At 38.2% G+C, this 20,249-nt stretch overlaps 2 protein-coding genes across 2 annotated transcripts; one reads left to right on the top strand and one right to left on the bottom strand.

Annotated features, from left to right (window-relative positions):
• Positions 1-970: 970 nt before the first annotated feature.
• LOC135690227 (ferrochelatase, mitochondrial) lies at positions 971-15,072 on the bottom strand. The gene is made up of 10 exons (XM_065207727.2): positions 14,913-15,072; positions 12,656-12,772; positions 9,956-10,104; positions 8,439-8,511; positions 6,686-6,854; positions 5,547-5,648; positions 5,181-5,288; positions 4,307-4,471; positions 2,360-2,416; positions 971-1,262 (listed from the first exon to the last, which is right to left on the bottom strand). Exons 1-10 carry the CDS (start codon positions 15,035-15,037, stop codon positions 1,119-1,121), a joined length of 1,209 nt encoding a protein of 402 aa, XP_065063799.2. The 5' UTR covers positions 15,038-15,072; the 3' UTR covers positions 971-1,118.
• A 751-nt stretch (positions 15,073-15,823) lies between these two features.
• On the top strand, positions 15,824-19,920 carry LOC135690228 (DNA repair protein complementing XP-A cells homolog). The gene is made up of 2 exons (XM_065207730.2): positions 15,824-16,009; positions 17,455-19,920. Exons 1-2 carry the CDS (start codon positions 15,858-15,860, stop codon positions 18,188-18,190), a joined length of 888 nt encoding a protein of 295 aa, XP_065063802.2. The 5' UTR covers positions 15,824-15,857; the 3' UTR covers positions 18,191-19,920.
• The last annotated feature ends 329 nt before the right edge of the window (positions 19,921-20,249 follow it).

Below are 20,249 nucleotides of genomic sequence, written 5' to 3' on the forward strand. Positions count from 1 at the left end.
CTCTTTATTGTAAAATTTATTTGCATATCAAATATAAAATATGTTTCATTTTGAAAAGCACTCTTTTCTTGTTTTGTTGGCTTTCTTCTTTGTAAATAGTTCAGGTGTTTGGTACCCTTCACCGCGGGTATGCCGCGGGTACAACGCATTTGTACCGCGTGTACGCTGAAGGCATGCTGTGGCAGTCCTCAATGAGACCTGGAATCTTTTTTGTCTTTGCCGAAGAAGAAATAGTACTTTAAGTCTTTGATATCCTACGCCGCGGGTACGCTGCGGGTACAACGCATTTTGCTGGGTGTACGCTGAAGGCCCTTCGTGGCAGTCCTCAATGAGACCTGGAATCTTTTTTGTCTTTGCCGAAGAAGAAATAGTACTTTAAGTCTTTGGTACCCTTCGCCGCAGGTATGCTGCGAGTACGACGCATTTTGCTGCGTGTACGATGAAGGCCCGTCCAGGGATTCTTCTATGTCATTGCCGCATAAGAAAATAGTACTTGAAGTCTTTGATATCCTACGCCGCGGGTACGCTGCGGGTACAACGCATTTTGCTGCGGGTACGCTAATGGTCTGCCGCTTTTTAGCGTCCTAAAAGCTACCTTTTAAAGCAAAGTAAAAAATAGAAAACAACAGCAAAAAAGGATCTCACAAATTACTGAGCCAAACTATTTCTTTTGAGACTCGTGAAAAAATTTATCATACACGCAATCGAATAATAAATTAAAATAATGAAATTGCGAATAAAAAATTGCTTTTTGCATAGCCCCAAAATATTTATCGGTCACTTTAAAACCACAATTCAATAATTTGAAGTGAAAGCCCGCATTGGTAGGGGTTTCAAAAATTTGAAAATGGGCCTAAACTGAGAAAATCTTAACAAAAACACATGCCCCGCAGTAACAAATTATTATCAAAGTTCGGTGGCTTTTCCTTATATGGTAACGCATTTGCCAGATTTGGATACGGATTTGCCGTATTTGGATACGGATTTGCCGTATTTGGATATGTATTTGCCGTATTTGGATATGTATTTGCCGTATTTGGATAAGCATGTGACTAAGATGGTAACTTTTCCGGACAACCGATGCTTCTTAGAAAAAATCATTAATGAAAACAAGGCTATTATATATCCTTAAATGAAAAACTACGGAAAAAAGTTTTTGTTTCTTTGCATTTCGGATTTATGCACATAGGACATCGGAGTGGAAGCTGCTTAGAACTTGAATCGCCAGAAAGTAAATGTGTTTTCACAACATCAGCCATGGCCTAAAGGTATTGCAAAAAATGGTTTATAATGGAGATGATAAAGTTTTATGAAGATAGAATAACAAATAACGGGTCCAGGCCTAAGACGGGTCTAGGCCTAAGACTCTTTTATTCAAGGGGCTAGAGCTCAGGATAAAAACTATATGCAACAGTCGAGTTGAACATGATTTCATCAAAAAATCTATTTTTGAGAATTGTTTAATTCTCACCCCATAACCTGAAAGAGCGCATTTACCAAATTTGAATACGTATTTGCCGTGTTGGGATTCGGAGTTGCCTTATTTGGATAAGCATTTGTCTAATAAGGTAACGCATCTGCCAGATTTGAATAAGTATTTTCCTTATTCGGATACGGCTTTGCATTATTCGGATAAGCATTTGCCTAATATGGTAACGCATTTGCCAGATTTGGATACGTATTTGCCTTATTTGGATACGGATTTGCCTTATTTGGCTACGGATTTGCCTTATGTGGATACGCATTTGCCTGATATGATAACGCATTTGCTAGATTTGGATAAGTATTTGCCTTACTTGGATACGGTTTTGTCTTATTTGGAGAAGCATTTGCCTAATATGGTAACGCAATTGCCAGATTTGGGTATTTATTTTTCTTGCCTTTAGTATTGTGGTTAAAAATATATTTTACTGGGCTGAGCTAAAAAGGTTTACCTAAACGTCAACCTACCCTACCCCACCAAATGCCACTAGCCTCAACCAGACGCCACCCCACCCCACATCAAGACATCCTAATACACCTGAGCCGACCCCCAAACATACGACATGTCTACTTCACCCAAGTCAACACCTTAGCAATCAAGTAATACTAGAGAACAGTTTTCGATCTATTGTCTGTTGCTTTATTCTCTGAAGTTTGTCAGAAAAAAAGCTTAATATGACTCAAAATGTTTGCTTCTTCAAAGCCATTATTAACTTTTGTACCACGTAAAGATTGTTTGAATATCAGAATCCGGTAAAATAAGAACAAGGCCTCAAGTGAAGTTGAAAGGTGTTCCACAAGAATAGTGATTAGGTCTTTTACTGCCTGTCAAGTTGTTAAAAGAGCCAAGGAATAAATTGATAGAGTTAAAACAAACCTCGATAAAAAGAGTGTTGTCGTTCATCGATCTTGATCTTCTAACATTGGCCCCAACCTTAAATAGACACAAATAAAGGTCAAGCCATTTTGATAAAACTTAACTAGCCTTGATTTGACTTAACTAAATTTAACTAAACGTAAGTTACCTTCACTTAACTTAACTAAACTTAACTTAACTAAACGCAAGTTACCCTGACTTGACTAAACTCAACTTATTTCAACTTAACTTAACTTAACTTAACTTATCTTGAATTGACTTAACTAAACACAGCTAACTAAACTTGATTTAATCAAATAACTTAACTTAAGTTAAATCAACTAAACTTAACTTAGCTTAACTTAACTAAACATATCTTGAATTGACTTAACTAAACACAGCTTAACTAAACTTGACTTATTTAAACAAAACTTAACTAAACTTAACTAAACTTATCTAAACTTAACTAAACTTAACTCTACTGACTAAACTGAACTAAAAAAAACTTAACTAGTCTTTCAAGTCTTAGTAAGCCTTAGCAAGTCCTCGATGTCCATCAATAATTAGAATACCCGCAAGAACAACAAAAGTGTAGTCATTCCAAAAGTTAGGACAGAAACAGGACGTAAAACGTTCTTATTCCAGGGTGCAAAGATTTTTAATAACTTACCCAATAGCTTGCACACTGAAAAATCACTTTTGAGATTTAAAGCAACCAGCAGGGACACAAAGCTAGATTTTTAGTAACTTTTTTAACTTCTGTAGTGTAACTTTTTTAACCTTTGAAATTTTGTTAAGCTTTGTTAAGCTTGTATAAATATGGTAGATTATCCATATTATAAGCTTGTATAGTTTCCAACATCTTGTTATAAATGACAACATTTTTCCGGAAATTCTAATGTTAGGGGTACCGATAGAAATGTAAGAGTCGTTTTATGATCGAAAATAATGTGCTGGAAATACGGAGACGTTCTTCATGTATATACTCACTGAAATCATTGAATACAATACTCGGGACAACCCCCCGTCTTGGAGTCAACGAGCATGCACATTGGACTTGACCACTACTACCCAAGCTCTCTGTCAGACAACGTGCGAAAGTGATTCGATAGAGAACAAGCAAGCAGACATTTAGTGAATATCGATAAATATTATTCTTTGCTTACATTGTTTGAAAGACCAGCGCCACAAAAACATGAATTATGAACCCTTGTTGAAGAAGAAAAGCTAGTCTGGTAACGATTGGGTTTTTTTCACATTATTTTGTTTGCAAAGACGGGGGATAGCTCATTGGAAACGTTTTCATTTCATCAACAACACAGTTCATTTACCTTCAAAATTCTATCCTTTCAACCAGGAATTCTTACACGTCTCTAGAATTCTTATCTTCTCTCTTTTTAAAGGACAAGTGACACACTTTTCACCCTATCTTTTCTTTTCATTAACTTATAGATCATCATTTAGAAGTAAGTTTTTCCTGGTTTAGAACAAAAAATTCTAATCAGGGGGCGCAGGGGGCGCGATTTTGCTTTTTACCACGTGACCCTATGACGTACATTGTGATAACTCGGAATTTTCCTGTCATTAATAGAGAGTTTACGAAACACAACGCGACAGGTCCAGAAGAACAGAAGCGTGTTGTAAACGTTGATATTGCACTGTATAGCAGTAGCAGCAATAGCAAATTATCACAATCTACGTCACGGTGTCACGTGACTCATTTCCCGCCATAATTTGAAAAGGGTTTTTAAGTAGGAAAATGAAATCAGAAAGGAAAAATATTTCAACAACACTCTCATACAGCATTTTACTTTAAGTTAAAAGAAGAAAAAAAATTGGCGCCAAAAGCGTGTCACTTGTCCTTTAAAAACTTTTTAAAAAAATTTCAAAAATTTGTTCAAATAATGGTTACATTTTCCAAGATCTCTCTTATTTTCCAACAAAAACTTTGTTTACAAGAACTCTTACCTCTTTCCCAAGAACTTCCGCATATTCGATATCCAGCTCAAACAAAGTTTCAATATGGTCTGATGTGAAAGCAATTGGAACCAAGAGGATATTTTTTCGACCGTTTTTCACTAGGCCTTCAATCGATTCTGATGTTTGAGGGCCAAGCCAAGCAGCAGGACCAACCTTGAAACATAAGTAAAGAAATGATTATTATGAAATGTCAAATTGAGAAGGAACCAAATTCCGTAAATCCTACCCTGGGAACCATAGACCCGGGAATAAAGTGTTGTAGACAGCTGCGGTGGCAAAAAATAAGTGGATGCGGAGGAGAGAAGGGAAAAATCTTTTTCCAATCCTTGCGTTTAAAAAATTTTTTCTCTGACTTGTTTCGAACTATGATAATTAATATGAGCATTCCGGGTTTGACAATCAAACATTATTGCAGGAATTTATGAACTTCAAGAGAACAGAATCTTTGAGTCAATATGTCGAAAGCTACCTTCTTTCTGAGAAACTGCTTTAACATTTATTATATTTCAAAAGTTCTTGTTCTTAAAAAAACAGCTATTTAAAAAAGGAGAAAATTCAGGCATCATAGTTCCTTTTATTTTGGTACCACAATCTGCAGTTTCTTATAAGCAATCTTCATTTTTGCCCTTTCTAACGTCACAGTGACGTAGGTGCAACGCCCTAACACGCCCAAACTCCCGTCACTTTTAGCTATTTATAAGACCTTCAAGTTGTGCCATATCCTATATCTTTCCCATTTCTGGTTCAAAAGTTATAAACAGAAGATCATTTTTGTCACTTTTTGGTCCTATTGGCACACCTTCTAGGACATGTAGCTTGGAACAGAGACGTGGTACCCTGGAAGGTTTTTACTTTATCTCACCTTTGACTGCCAACACAGTCTGTAAGAATTACTGAAGTTCAGCTCTTCCATTACTCTATGTACAGTTGCACCAACTTCTTGTGGGTATGGGTCTCCACGATTAACAACCTGTATTAGGGCAAAATAAATCATAAAAATTATAATAATTAAAATGATTTCTTAATATAAAATTATACAGTGGCATACCTTGACTAGGGAGAATTCCGCACTATGGACTGCCGGGTCAAAGTTTACCGACACAGTAAAACTGTAAACTTAGAAGTAAAATCTAAATTTATTAACATAAAAATTTACCGAAGAAGATAAAAATGACCAAAAATTTCATAGTCACGTGCTAGGTAGAAAACCAATTCAACGAAAACGTACCGACATTGGAAGCGAATGGGCCGAAAAAAGAATCACTACGTCGTCTTCTACCCCCTGTTCCGCGAATACAGCTAGTTCGTCTTTAATTGAATCAGCAAATGCCTGCAAATAGAACCGGGGGTAAAACAATTGTAATAGATCTAAGTAGCACTGTGCATTAGATGACCCAAAGGACATTATATCAGCTGGTTTTTCGGAAAGTGCCAACTAAGCGCAAAATAAGAATATTTTCAGTCAGACGTAACATTTAATAGGTGAAAAGAAATTTGATCAAGGAAATTGCGAAGAAAAAACTGCTTTTACCATTTTTCAATGACACGCATCTTCCTTTGAACTGTGAGGCATCCCGCAGCGGTGACACCTGCCAATCTGACGGAAACTTAGTGCTAACGCGAGGCGTCCCGCGAATCGTAATAGTTAACAAAATTTCTGTGCAGCACCTTTAAAGGTAATGTGTCCATATAAAAGGACTGCGTATACCCAACTTGTCAAGCCACCCATCAAAATAACGGCTTGTGATTGGTTAGTATTCTTGCGATGCAAAACTGCTCACATGAAAAGCTAGCTTCGCAGTAGGATAGATAGACAGAACGACCGTAATGGCTGGGGTGATGACATGAAAAATCACTTAAATAATGAGATATGGCTTAAATAAACGAAGACCAAAGAACGTAGATCTCGATGCCCGCAGATGATTATGCCCGCAGATATTTATGCCCGCAGATGACTATGCCCACAGATGATTATGCCCGCAGATGGTTATGCCCGTAAATGACTATGCCCGCAGTTGACTATGCCCGCAGATGAGTATGCCCGCAGATGAGTATGCCCGCAGATGACTATGCCCGCAGTTGATTATGCCCGCAGTTGATTATGCCCGCAGTTGATTATGCCCGCAGATGTTTATGCCCGCAGATATTTATGCCCGTAGATGACTATGCCCGCAGTTGATTATGCCCGCAGATGAGTATGCCCGCAGATGACTATGCCCGCAGTTGATTATGCCCGCAGATGAGTATGCCCGCAGATGAATATGCCCGTAGATGATTATGACCGCAGATGACTATGCCCGCAGATGATTATGCCCGCAGATGATTATGCCCGCAGATGATTATGCCCGCAGAAGCCGGGTAACTTACTTTGATTAGCTTTGGGTGCGTCGGCCATCGGTCTATGACACTCCATTTCATCTTCGCCTTACTGTTGTTTCGTTTGTAGTGGCCATGGAGAGCATTCAAGCTGCTACCAGTGGTGGAGCAAGAGTATTGTGGGTACTGTGTGAAGGCCACTGCACGCTCGATGCCGTCTCTGCATTGGAAATAAATGAAAGATCTTTTTTATGTCAAGTCTATATTGACTGATGAGTTTAGTTATAAAGACTTTGAATCATCCAGGGAATTATGAAAGAGGCTAAAGCTTGGGAGTAGTAAAAGGTCTAGAAAAGAGAAAGAAAAAAGAAGTAAGTACAGAAAAGGTTTCGGAAGAGGAAGATGTAGGAAAAGAGGGAAGGTGAGGGGAAAGGAAAATAAACCAGCAGAGGTAGGGACAAGTGGGGACAGCAGGGGTAGAAAAAGGGGTAGAAAAAGGGGGAAGAAAAGAAGTGGGTACGGGAAAGGGTTCGGAAGAGGAAGATGCAGGAAGAAGGAGAAGGTGAAGGGAAGGGAAGATAAACCAGCAGAGGTTGGACAATTGGGGACAGAAGGGGTAGAAAAAGGGGTAGAAAAGGGGGGAAGAAAAAAGGAGGTGGGTACAGGAAAGTGTTCGGAAGAGAAAGATGCAGAGAAAAGGGGAAGGTGAGGGGAAGGGAAGATATACCAGAAGAGATTAGGAGAAGAGGGGACAGCAGGGGTAGAAAAAGGGGAAGAAAAAGGGGGAAGAAAAAAGGAAGTGGATACAAGAAAGATTTCGGGAGAGAAAGATGCAGAGAAAAAGGGGAAGGTGAGGGGAAGGGAAGATAAACTAGAAGAGATTGGGAGAAGAGGGGACAGCAGTGGGTAGAAATAAATAGGAAAGAAGATAAAGAGGTCAAGAAGAGAGGGCAAGAGCAGCAGGCAGGGATTGGGGGCTGGAAAGAAAGGAACATGAAGAGAAAAAGTGGCGAGTAGAAAGGGGGCAGGAAAAATGAAAAAAAGATTAGTGCAGCAATCGGGATAGGAAGGGCAGGAAGGGAGAGGAGAAAATGAAAAAAGCAGGGTTAGCAGAGGGGATGAGAGAAAGGTGGAAAGAAGAAGGAAAAGAAAATTGTAAAAAAGAAGGGAAAGAAGAATGGAAAGAAGAATGGACAGAAGAAGGGAAAGAAGAATGGAAAGAAAATCGGAAAAAAGAATGGAAAGAAGAAAGGAAAAAAGAATTGAAAGAGGAAAAAGAAGGAAAAAAGGGGAAAGAAAAAGAGAAACGAAAGAAGAAAGAAAGAAGAAGGGAAAGATGAAGAGATAAAACGAAATATGAAAGGGACAGGAAAAGGTTATACAGTAGATGGAGCATAAGACCAGGCAGCAAAGAGACAAAAGGTGCGAGTAGGAATGGGATAGAAGTTAAAGGACCAAAAAGATGACAGAAGGAGAAGAAGAAGCGGGAAAGAGGACAGCATGATGGGCAAGGCAAAGAGGGTAAAGAAGAAGGAAAGGGGAGAGAAAATGAAAAGAGAAGGAATCAAGAGAGAGACAAAGCAGACTGGGCAAAAGGAGGGGGCATTAAATGGGGAAACAGCATGGAGCAGAGGAGGAGGCAGGATGAGGAGGCCAAAGGAGACTGTTGATAGACAAAGATGACATTGGAATCTATTTAAACGAAGGTTGAATTATTTGGTATTATTTATTGCATGTTAGTAACATATTGATATAGATGGCTAATTTCCTAAGTCAAAGCAACAAGTAAACTTCAGCCAATTACCTTTCCATTGCATCAACTGCATCTTCTGTCAAGGGGTCAACATATCTGAATCCAATGTAATATTTGTGCGGTGCTAAAAATGCAGACAAAGGCAATGATTATACCCGCAGATTATTTGGCCTGCAGATGGTTATGCCCGCAGATGGTTATGCCCGCAGATGGTGATGCCTGAAGATGACAATGTCCGCAGATGGTTATGCCCACAGATGGTTATGCCCGCAGATGGTTATACCAACAGATGATTATGCCCGCAGATGGTTTTACCCGCAGATGGTTATACCCGCAGATGGTTATACCTGAAGATGGCAATGTCCGCAGATGGTTATGCCCACAGAATATTATGCCCGCAGATGATTATGCCCGCAGATGGTTATGCCCGCAGATGGTTATGCCCGCAGATGATTATGCCCGCAGATGATCAAGCCTGCAGATGATTATGCCCGCAGATGGTTATGTCCACAGATGGTTATGCCCGCAGATGGTTATGCCCGCAGATGATTATGCCCGCAGATGATTATGCCCGCAGATGGTTATACCTGAAGATGGCAATGTCCGCAGATGGTTATGCCCACAGAATATTATGCCCGCAGATGATTATGCCCGCAGATGGTTATGCCCGCAGATGGTTATGCCCGCAGATGATTATGCCCGCAGATGATCAAGCCTGCAGATGATTATGCCCGCAGATGGTTATGTCCACAGATGGTTATGCCCGCAGAAGACTATGCTCGCATATGATTCTGCCAGCATAAGGCGAATAAGAGGATTTATGGTACAGTGACTTGATGGGGAAGGGCCCTTCTCTCTTGTGGACATATCTCAGCAAATTTGTAACTGAATTTACTGATTTTGCACATCAATATTGATTTGGCGACGGTTATAACCCACTGTTGACGAAACCTGTTTTCACATCAGTACGAGACGGCCCTGTTCACACGATACCGGATTCATTTTGTATCGAATCGCTTTTCATATCGGATAGGCGTAGCATCACCGTGTAAACAGGAGTGAATCCGATATGAAATGAATCCGGTATCGTGTGAACAGAGCTTGATATTCGTATCGGATTGGGTCAGTGAATCCGATATGAAATGAATCCGGTATCATGTGAACTGAGTTTAATATTTGTATCGGATTGGGTCAGTGAATCCGATATGAAATGAATCCGGTATCGTGTGAACAGAGCTTGATATTCGTATCGGATTGGGTCAGTGAATCCGATATGAAATGAATCCGGTATCGTGTGAACAGGGCCGTCTCGTACTGATGTGAAAACAGGTTTCGTCAACAGTGGGTTATAACCGTCGCCAAGATCACATGAAACTACACTGACCACGCCGAAAGTGTAGGACCCCCTGTTGAGGACGACTATTTACCTTATTTCACTATCTTTAAAGCGAGGCTTACACGTTCGAATTAGCCAATCACGGGGGGGGGGGGGGCAGGCTGCCTTTAAACAACTTGGCCATACATTTATCGTATATAACTAACAGAACTATGGTTGAATGAGAGGAAACCTGTTCCTGGAGATATCTGGTCGAGAATTTTCACCATTCCTTCACCCTGGATGTGTGTCCACTTCTTAATAGGAGAACCACCTCCAATTTTTGCATATTGTTCTTGTATTGAGGGGGTTCTTCGTTTTGCGATGACAGGTGCAAGAAACCTGGTTTTTGAGAGAAAATAAATTATTTAACGATACCAGTGGCGTTTCTACGGGGAGGGGGCAGAGAGGCCATGACCCCTGCAGAATTGTACTTGGCCCCTTGCATGGCCCCTCAGTTTTGTACAAAAGTTATTATTAATAAATCAAATTTTCTTTCATAGCTGTTCAATTGTTTTTTGTCATAGCTAGTGTAGTTCATCCTGCGTCACAGACCATTACCACCAAGAAGGAGAGTCTCCTCCCTGGTGGTGATGGTCTGTGACGCAGGCTAGAGTAGCTATCTTATATTTTGCTCAACGCGATCTTAATTGCCTTTTTATGACAAGCTAGGGACCCTGATAAGCTTTTTGAGGTGAACATTAATAAAATTCTGATTCCTTCCTGAAGCAACTAGAAAAATTTCATTATTGACAACCATTTTTTACTTTGTGATTCTATATTTGTTATATATATGTTATATGTTAAATATCATCACAAGACACAGGGGCGGACACTTGGTCAAATATTGGGGGGGCAAGCCTATTGTTTTAATAAAGTGATGTCACATTTCCCATTGTTTTAAAACAAAAGAACATTTTCCTCTAAAGTATTGGGGGGGCGGTCGCCCCCCCAAGTGTCTGCCACTGACAAGACAGCTTCTTGGGGTGGGGTGCCCAAGGTTAGCCCAAACAGAGTTGAAAACCCTTCTTTGCATTCTGTTGAAAACCCTTTTCACGTAGAGAAACGGCCCCTCAAATTGAAAGCTGGTCCCCTGCTAGCCCTCCTAGATTTTTCACGCTAGATTCGTCACTAATGAATACAGTGTAATACACATAGTTACAAAAGGGTGGACAATTAATTGAAAAAAGGGACCGCATGAGAAATCTGAAGCATGCTGGAGAGCTGGAGAATACATTTAATGATAATTATATTCTGTGCAGTGTTAATTATCTCCCCATGTAAAATGCAATAATTTATACTAATTTATACAAGCTGCCACTGGTTAGCAGGGAGCAGGAGACATGACGTCAATATTTCGAAATTATGGTGTATGTATGTACAGTGAAAAATATTTCTACAAAAGTATTCTCAAAAATGGTGCGATTTCAAAACAAAATTGACACAATTGTTTAGCATGAATATCAAAATATATATAACTGAATATATAATATATATAATATATCAAAATATATCATATCATATGTTTATAACATTTTTTCAATCATGTTCTGATTGAGTACACACTGATGCGGGTCGGACACAAATTCCCAAAAGGCTGGATGTCACCTGCTGGCCACAAGTTTCCCAGACCTATAGTAACATGACGTATCATTTTGATAGCAGTACAAATACAGAATCTTACCATAAGATATCAATTAAACAATAAATTGATCAAACCTTTTTTGTTATATACATCAATGTATTTTTAATTGTAAAAGTTTATTAGTTTATACAATTGCTGGAAATCGACATTGTTCTTTAATCAGTTTTGTATATATAATGTTTCCTTTTGTCAATTTTGGATATAAATTTTAATATAATTATTGTACGAAAAAAAAATTGTAATTAGGTAAAGGGCCATCTCAGTCTATGTACCAACAGTAGATAAAAAATTAAAAAACAGTTTAAGGACAATACAGTAGGTTCCCGCATATAAGAAACCCCCTTGTATAAGAAACCAGCCTCAAATTCTTTCCAAAGGGCTCCTTTTATAAGAGACAATTTTAGGTCTGAAATTGAAATGTTCCTTATTTTCAGATCCGTCATACTGTATTCTACCTCTTGTCTCCACAGCGTATCTCACCGTATCCTAAAAACTAATTTAAAACAACTTTTTCAGAGGAAATAAATTATTTTATGCTTCTTTTAATAATAAATAACATGATTTTGCATAACCAAACATGGTCAAACACTTAAAGCTTAGTTGCTTATTTAAAAAATTTGTAACCTATATATAAGAATCTTAAAACAAGAAATGTTCTGAGGCCTCAATTTAAAAAGTGGTTTCTTATATGCTGGAACCTACTGTACTTCAGGCACTTCCAATTATGAATGCAGCACACAAGCATATGGATACCGAGGGTAATAAAACCATTGTCACCCAAATGCAACAATAGTGTTTTCTGAGAGTCCCTAGAGGGTGGGGCAGGGGTACTCCACATTGAATGGCTATTACCTGTATTCAGAATGCATTATGAAGCCAGGGCTGCCGAGAGGGGGGCAAGGAGGGCAAATTGCCCAGGGCCTTGAGGTGTAGGGTGCCTCATAAAGTAATGAACTCTGCTTTGAAATAAAATTAAATAAAAGTAACATAATATGCCCTTAAACAAAAAAACATTTTTGGCAAATGGATAAATTTAAGCTAATTTTAAGGGTATGGTCGCAAAAATTGTCTGCTCGCTTCACTCGCATGGGCCTCATTCTCCACTTTATTTCCCTCATTCTCCAAATTATCTCGGCAGCCCTGTGTGTAACACAAAAATAAATAGAACGCAAGTAGCATGGAGAAGTGGAAGCATGCTATTCTGTGCTTTTGTCAGATATTTTGGTAACAAAGAATGCAAGTACTTACTTTTGAAAAGGGAGAGGGATAAGATCACCATCATGAAATAAATTTGATAAAAAACTGTGAACTTCGTCAGTTGTTTCTGGGCCACCCATGTTCATCAACAGAATTCCAGTCTTGGGCCTAAAATAAACAGAAGCATTATAAAATTTCTTTTAAAAAACCTGCACTGGCATAGCTTCACAACAGAAGAGTAAGATTGGCTATTAAGAGCAACTGCCTTCAGTTGGAGCTAATTTTATAATCATTACTAGGATCTCTATTCTCTCCTTCTGTTATAACTGGAAAAAACTTCTGTCCTCCAGGCTTTGATCATAAAAGACAAAACTCTTTTAATTGTTGAACTTACTGTTGGTTTTTGAAACCAATTTTCTAATATTTCATAGAGAAAAAGGCTAAACTATCAATTTAAAGAACAGCAGTTCTAAAATGGTTCGTCACATAGGCAGATCTGTGCATCCTGTTTGCATTCCAGGGCTAACTAAGCACCAGTTCTGCAGTGAGGCTGTAGTGACTCTTCTTAGGCCATTTTACACGCACTTCCTAGTCCTTCATCGATCATGCCATTGCCATGACATCAACTTACGTCATTCACTGCATCACCTACCACAGGACATTCCCTTCACCATTGTTTACACATTCACACATCTATGTCATGCTGACTTCTTCCCAAGTCTAGATCTTTCCTTTTCCATTGCAGCATCATTACATTATCACAACACATCATTATGCAGCACATTTATTTTGTATATAAGTATGATAATTTGTATGTGAGTTCAGTTCAGATCAGAGTTATAAAGCAATACACTGTCTCTCTCACTTGCTCCATGTTCTCTGCACGTTGAATAAGATTGGAACAAACACCAACAATGGAAAGTCAAAAGACACAAGATAGGGACCACAGCAATTTTTGCCAAATAATAACGTTCCTATAAGGCCACTAGATCTGGCCAGACATATTTTGGCAAGTTTTGTCTACAGTTAAACCTGGCAGATGTATTGATAAACATGAAAGTATGTGCACAAGTTTTTTGGTGACCATCTTTTTCTGAAAACTTTGGCTAGAATCTGTGGCAAGACAAAATCCCAGAATGCTTTTGTGCATTGATAACAATGTTTCAAGTTGTTCTGTCAAATGTTAGTTTGTGATTGTGGTTTGATGGCAATGGCAATGACATACTTTAATTATCAGTGTTTTAGTAGAAAGGCTAGACCAGGGACAGATTTAAGTGACAACTATTGGAGGGTTGTGTTAAATAATAATTGGATTTTGGTGCTGTGCCCTTCAAGTCACTGAATAAGGATGCCCAATTTCAAAATTTGCTATTTAACTGTAGGATATAGAAAATAAGAAGATAAACAAAGTAGAAGTTTTGCATTGTTCGATAACTACTGATTTCCAAAAATGATTTTTACTGAATGGAAGCAAAATTTACTGAAAGACACAGGAATATTGGGAAGGGGGGTTACACCTCCTATACCCCCTTTAAATCCATCCCTGGGTAAGACGGTTAAAAATGCCAAATTAAGTTTAAATTTGTTTAGGTCAAATATAAATTTCGTTTGTTTCAGGGTCAATTTTGTCATGCTGTTATATTTGGCGAGAAAATAATCATTCTATAGCAATAGAAACTTGTTGGAATGAATTGTATTTGGCAACTCATAACCACTCTATAAACAGATCGCACATGGTTTCTCTTTGAGGTTGGTAAATTAATTGTCTTAATTATTTGCTTGGCCAATAACTGATAAGAAGATCTAATCAGCAGCGTCCACCTACGGATGTAGTTTTCAGTATCGTTCAATATATTTTATATTGGCCAGTTTGAAAATTCTGGACAGAATCTAAGCCTACGTGCAAAAATTTCACATCCACCGTACGCTGTATATGCAGACATGTTTTATTAAGTATATAAAATATAAAAAGAAGTTTATACATAAAACTAGAATTGCTAATTCGGTGTGCAATTTCAAACTTCGGTTTTCTTAACCAGGCTGATTCTATGTATGCATCTCATCAGGGCCCGTCCAACTTTCTTGCGAGGCAAGTAGTTTTAAGGCTGCAATAAAAGGGGTAAGAAGCTTTGGCTCCCTACATTTTAAGCCTTGCCCCCCCCCCTAATTTCAAATTCATGGCGCAAGCCCTGCAACGGTCATACACTCAATCATGTTGAGCGAGGAGCGCTTGGCAAGCCTTGGCAAGCAAGCGATGAGCGCTTGGCGCTGTAGACCAATCGAGGGTCGATATGCGAAAGAAACATACTTTTTTTCCTCCTGACTGCTTGAGCTCCATCTTTGTAATGATCCTAGAAGCAGGCTTCTGTTTGCTGACAATAGAGAACTCGATTTTGGAGAAAAACCCCTCCACATACACTTACATAACATCATCTCGACAAGCAATATTTGCAGGCAGCTGCTTTTGTGGTTGTTGCTGTGCTGTCGTTGTTGCTGCTCATAATGGCAGCGCTGCAAAGCGATATCTCACAATACACTCTCTTTTTTATAAGAACAATTTAATAAGAAAACGAGCCTCAAAACTGGTTAAAAGTTAAGAACAAATTAAGAACAAGCTGAGGCTGAGCTTCTGCAAAATGCAATTTTGAACAACGTTTTTTCTCCAAATCGAGGATTTTTAGCTATGTGTGGGTGCTTTTTTAGTGAATATTCAAATTTGTCAGCAAATTAAGGCTGTCTCACTCACTTTGTTGGCAAATGAGGCCTGAACACCTCCTTAGAGTGAAAAAGCTAGCAATAGCACTGCTTACACCCTCTTAATTTAAGAACAAATCAAGAACAATCCAGCCTCAGATTTTCGTAAAAAGTAAGAACAGTCAGCCTGAACTTAAATTTACTGGTTCTTATAAAAAAGAGTGTAATGATTACGATTTCCGTTTCCAATTCATTTCATACAAAAAAATTAAGTTCCATTGATTTATTGATTTCTACAATATGACTCTTCGTGCAAATCTATCACAGCTACCGGAACAAGAAACAAGAATTACTGAAACCTTTCACACAAAATGGGGCCAAAACTTTCAATTTACTTTGCTCATTTTGGCAAACTGCATGACACGTCAATTGATGAACCAACCTTCACTTTGTATGTATGGAGTTCTTGTTAGATTTAAAAAGCGTAAGAAATTTTTGTTTTTTCATGACGTCACAGTGCTTCAACCTGCCACTTAGGAGGAGCTTTTTCGCGGGCAAAATGGCGGAGGATAGTGTTATTGCGGGAGATACTTCTCTTGAAAATTGCGCTGCAGTTGTTGACAACAGTAGTAAGAGCCCTCAGTTAACTGAAAAACAGAAAGAAAGAATAGAAAAGAACAGACAGAAAGCCATTAATTTGAGACAAGCCAGGTATATTTTTCTGATTTTCGCAAATATACCCTCCTTTTTATAAGAACTAGAAAGTTGAAGCTTAGGCTGGCTGTTCTTAAATTTTTAGAAAATCTGAGGCTGGATTGTTCCTAATTTAATAGGGTGTAAGCAGTGCAATTGCTAGCTTTAGCGCTCTATGGAGGCGCTCAGGCCCCGTTTGCCAATAAAGTGAGTGAGACGTCTTTATTTGGAAACATGTTTGAATATTCACCGAAAAAGCACCAACACATGGCTAAAAATCCTTGTTTTGAGATGAAACTTTCTTCAAAACTGCATTCTTCAAAGTAGCTCAGCCTAAGTTTTTTCCTTAATTTGTTCTTAAATTTTGACCAATTTTGAGTCTTGTATTCTTACAAAATTGATCTTAAAAACAAAAGAGTGCAAGTGTGAAACTTTGACAAGCAATTTATTCCCCAAGTCTCGATTGATGTTTTTAAAATTATACTGTGAAGGTCATAGGCCCTGTATGCTGGGGCAAAATGTTAGCAAATAACAGAATTAATGGTCACTTATATAGGTACATTCTTAATGTGACGATTTAAGAAATCTTATGTATTATCTGGGCACATCATTTCTTGTTTTCTTTTTCAAACTACAACTTTTTAGTATTTTCTCCCTGGTTCTGTAGTTTCAGTTTCATTGTTTTCAAAATGGAAATTTTTTGAGACTGTCAAATTTCTTTCTTCATTCTGTCCAAAACTTATTCCTAGCTAGTTTTGGGCTCTTTCCCATTTGTTACTTGTGCAGGCAAGTTCATGTGCCTGACTGCACGACTGCACACCTGAGATCACACACTTTTAAGACATTTGTATTGTTATTAATGTGAAATGTATTCAAATAGGGACTTTGTGCGGCCAAAATGCAAAAGTGCACAGATGGAAAATTTGAGTAAACGGGCAATATATCGCGGGCGTGCGACAATGTTTCCAGTCTGGGCTCATTCCTTTGAGCTGGATCCAAAATTCTGTGAAGCTGTAAAATTCAAACAAAATTATAAAGAAATGCTTTGTTTCCTAATAATTTTTCTTATCACATTTTGCTCGAAAGAAACAGTTTGATTGTACGGATGCCAGAAACTGTACCGACCAATTGATGTGGCTAATTCATTCTGTTATAGAATATGAAAAGACCTTAATACCTTAAGACCTTAATGACCTAAAAAGTTACAGTAACTACATGCTACTTTACATACACTATACCCTGGGAAGCATCAATACCCCAGGGAGCATCAACTCTGTCTACCCCAGGGCCTTAACACGATTTTTCATGACACATTTGTTGTCTGCACATTTCAATTTATTCTCACGTTCCCTGCACAGAAAAAATTACTTTATGTTCTGGCAACTAGACATCTTTTTCTTCTTGTGTGTTCAAAAACAATTGTATTTATAAGTTTACTTTGAGAATCAACTCATCTTCTGTAGATTAACGGGCATCAAACGAGGTCTTCCAGCTGATGCTAGCTCTGAGCCTGCCAAGCTCCATCTCAAAAGGGACAAGAGTGTTGGCCTACTTGCTTGTCAGCGTGACACCGGTGCTGGCTTCTTCCTTGAAGATGATGACGATGATTTGGCCAATGCAGTGTTACCTGCCCTTGTAGAGGACCTGCCTCCCCCAACACTTGATGAAAGCAAGCATCTAAGATGCGAAGATTGCTGCAAGAAGTTTGATGCCTCATTTCTGTATACAAAATTTGACGTTTCAGTTTGTGATGGCTGCAAATGCGATGAGAAACATGATCTGTGCACAAAAACAGAGGCAAAGAGTAAATACTTACTTAAGGACTGTGATCTTGATTTGAGAACACCTGTACTGAAGTTTGTTTTGAGGAAAAACCCACACAATGATTACTGGGGACAGATGAAACTATATTATAAGGCACAGATTATTGATAGGGCCAAAGAAATTTGGGGTTCATTGGAAAAAATTGAAGAAGAAAAGGAAAAAAGGCTTGATAATAAAGAACTGACAAAGCAAAAAAGGTTTGAGAAGAAAATTAAAGAATTGAGGAGAGCAGTGCGAACAAGTACATGGCAGAAGGTTGAACAAACACACGAGCATGAATATGATTCTGATAACGAACAATATGATGAGGAATCTGACGAGTATAGTAAAACTTGTAAATCCTGTGGACATGTTTTAAAATATGAAAAAATGTAAAATTTTAGCCATGGATCTTAGGGAGGTAACAAAAACATTTGAGAAATCTGTGATGGGTGCTTTGCTAGTTGAGAAGGATGTTGTGCTAATTGCCATATCTTTATATAAGAAAATAACCAATTTGTACTTTTTGCTTATATTTGATCATACAAATACTGAAATTGCATAATTATATTGTTTGTGAGTAGAAAACAGGACATTTTTTTACTAGGGTGAAGGGGCAATTGTTCTTCCAGCCTAGAATATGTACTACAGCTTCCTTATTCTGAGAACAAATGTTTCAACTTCACATGATATTGTAAGAAAATGCCATGTTAGAAAAACCTCTCTCAGATTCATACCAATAAGGGTGCAGATTCACACCATTGATATCTACACTGCTAGGAAAATTTTTCATAGACCATTCGGAATAACTTTGTAGTGGATTGATATTTATAAAAAGCTGGGAGTGCTTAGATGTAGGAACCAGGGGGGGGCATGCCCCCAGTTAAGGAATGCTGTCTGCAATTGTTATTTTGGAGAAGAGGCTCAGGGTTCTTATGCCAAAAACCTAACAAATGGAGAAACTGACAATATTCTATCTACTTTTTGAAGCTCCATTGAAAAATTCAGATTTAGCCGCTCCCACTCCCTACAGAGGTCCCTGGTATACCACCTTGATTACCATAAATCCTCCAATTGCCCCCCCCCCTTGATAAAGCCCCCCCCTCAAATAAGCCCTCACCCTAGAACTAAAAATTTCCAATAAGCCCCCCCCCTCAAATAAGCCCCCAATGCTACCGTAAATTCTCAAATTGAACCCCTCCATTTGATGATTTTTGCCATCTGAGGTTGCCTATGGCGTTTTATTGAATTACCGCAACAAATTCATACTTTTGGTAGTAATTAATTAATTGCTCATAACAAAATTCCTACTAAAATAAACAAGGTATTTTAATAATGTCTTCTTATTGTCTACAATAATCTTATAAGCACCCCCTCGTATAAGCCCCCGTTCAAAAATATCAAAAATAAATAAGCCCCCAGGGGGCTAATTTGAGGATTTATGGTATGACTTTTTCATCCAACTTATCGATTTTGCCGATTTAAGAAATCTTATGTATATATATTGTCATATTTTGATAAAGACAGCATTTGTAATTCTTATTAACTACAGTAAAAAAATCATCTTGTAGTTTTCTGCCAACTGTAAATAATAAATATTAATCTGCTCTGATGCGTAAAAGTGTTTCCATTTAAAATCAAATGAATCTATTTCACCTCAAATTCACAGATTTTAGTAAAATTTAGCCAGCAGTCCAACCATTCTTGTTGTATAACCAGTTTCCGTGTTTTTGGTTCTAAAGTTTAGGGGTGTAAAGCAGACAAAGTACAGCCCCCAAAAACAAAAAACTGTAACCCCTCAATTCGTAGCCTACAGGGATGAACAGTGGCTCATTCTAAAGGTAAATTAATTGTCTCACAGAAAATAGAATTTTCCACAACAGTTAAAGACTCATTGCTAACAATGGGCCTTTTTAAGTGTGGCGACGGTCCAAACAGTGGCAGTAAACTTTACGGATTAACCGAAATTGATTTCAGACTGTCTAAAAAAGCATTGTGGGATGCTTGCTGGATATATACGTGCTGGTCAATTTGTTTAACAAGGAAGGTCTGCTTACGGGCATGCCTTTTCCTTGTTTCCTGGAAGCAAGAATATGAAATAGCGTTCCCACTCAATTTAAGCCAACATCCTCCCTAAATAGCTTCAAAAATCTCATAAATTTTAACCTTTATTTTCAGCCTTACTGTAAGCAATGTGTAATTGTAAAAGGTTTTAAAATATCAATCTATTAAAACAAGAAGATATTCCGTTTTAAGAATATTTTACAATGTGATTAAGTTGCTATTGCTGGGCCCATTTACCTCAATGCAATGAAATATCGAGGTATAAATGCATAATTAGTTTCTCACAGAGAAATTTCAAAATACCCAAGCATAAATCCCACTTTTACCCAGAGTGAAAATGCTGAAAAATCATGAAAACTAGTTTGAAAGATCTATTCTGGTCCAGATCAAA

This window comes from Rhopilema esculentum, chromosome 1, assembly GCF_057945365.1.
Source record: "Rhopilema esculentum isolate cy_ngs chromosome 1, ASM5794536v1, whole genome shotgun sequence".
Taxonomy (NCBI): Eukaryota; Metazoa; Cnidaria; class Scyphozoa; order Rhizostomeae; family Rhizostomatidae; genus Rhopilema; species Rhopilema esculentum.

Excerpts from the sequence above, each read along its gene's own strand:
- LOC135690227 (XM_065207727.2), bottom strand. The coding sequence starts at position 15,037 with ATGATGTTATGTAAGTGTATGTGGAGGGGTTTTTCTCCAAAATCGAGT. Across the intron at positions 6,855-8,438 it reads GCAGTTGATGCAATGGAAAG|AGACGGCATCGAGCGTGCAG; the intron begins GTAATTGGCTGA and ends TTTCCAATGCAG. Across the intron at positions 5,649-6,685 it reads CGCACCCAAAGCTAATCAAA|GCATTTGCTGATTCAATTAA; the intron begins GTAAGTTACCCG and ends TTCTATTTGCAG.
- LOC135690228 (XM_065207730.2), top strand. The coding sequence starts at position 15,858 with ATGGCGGAGGATAGTGTTATTGCGGGAGATACTTCTCTTGAAAATTGC. Across the intron at positions 16,010-17,454 it reads ATTAATTTGAGACAAGCCAG|ATTAACGGGCATCAAACGAG; the intron begins GTATATTTTTCT and ends CATCTTCTGTAG.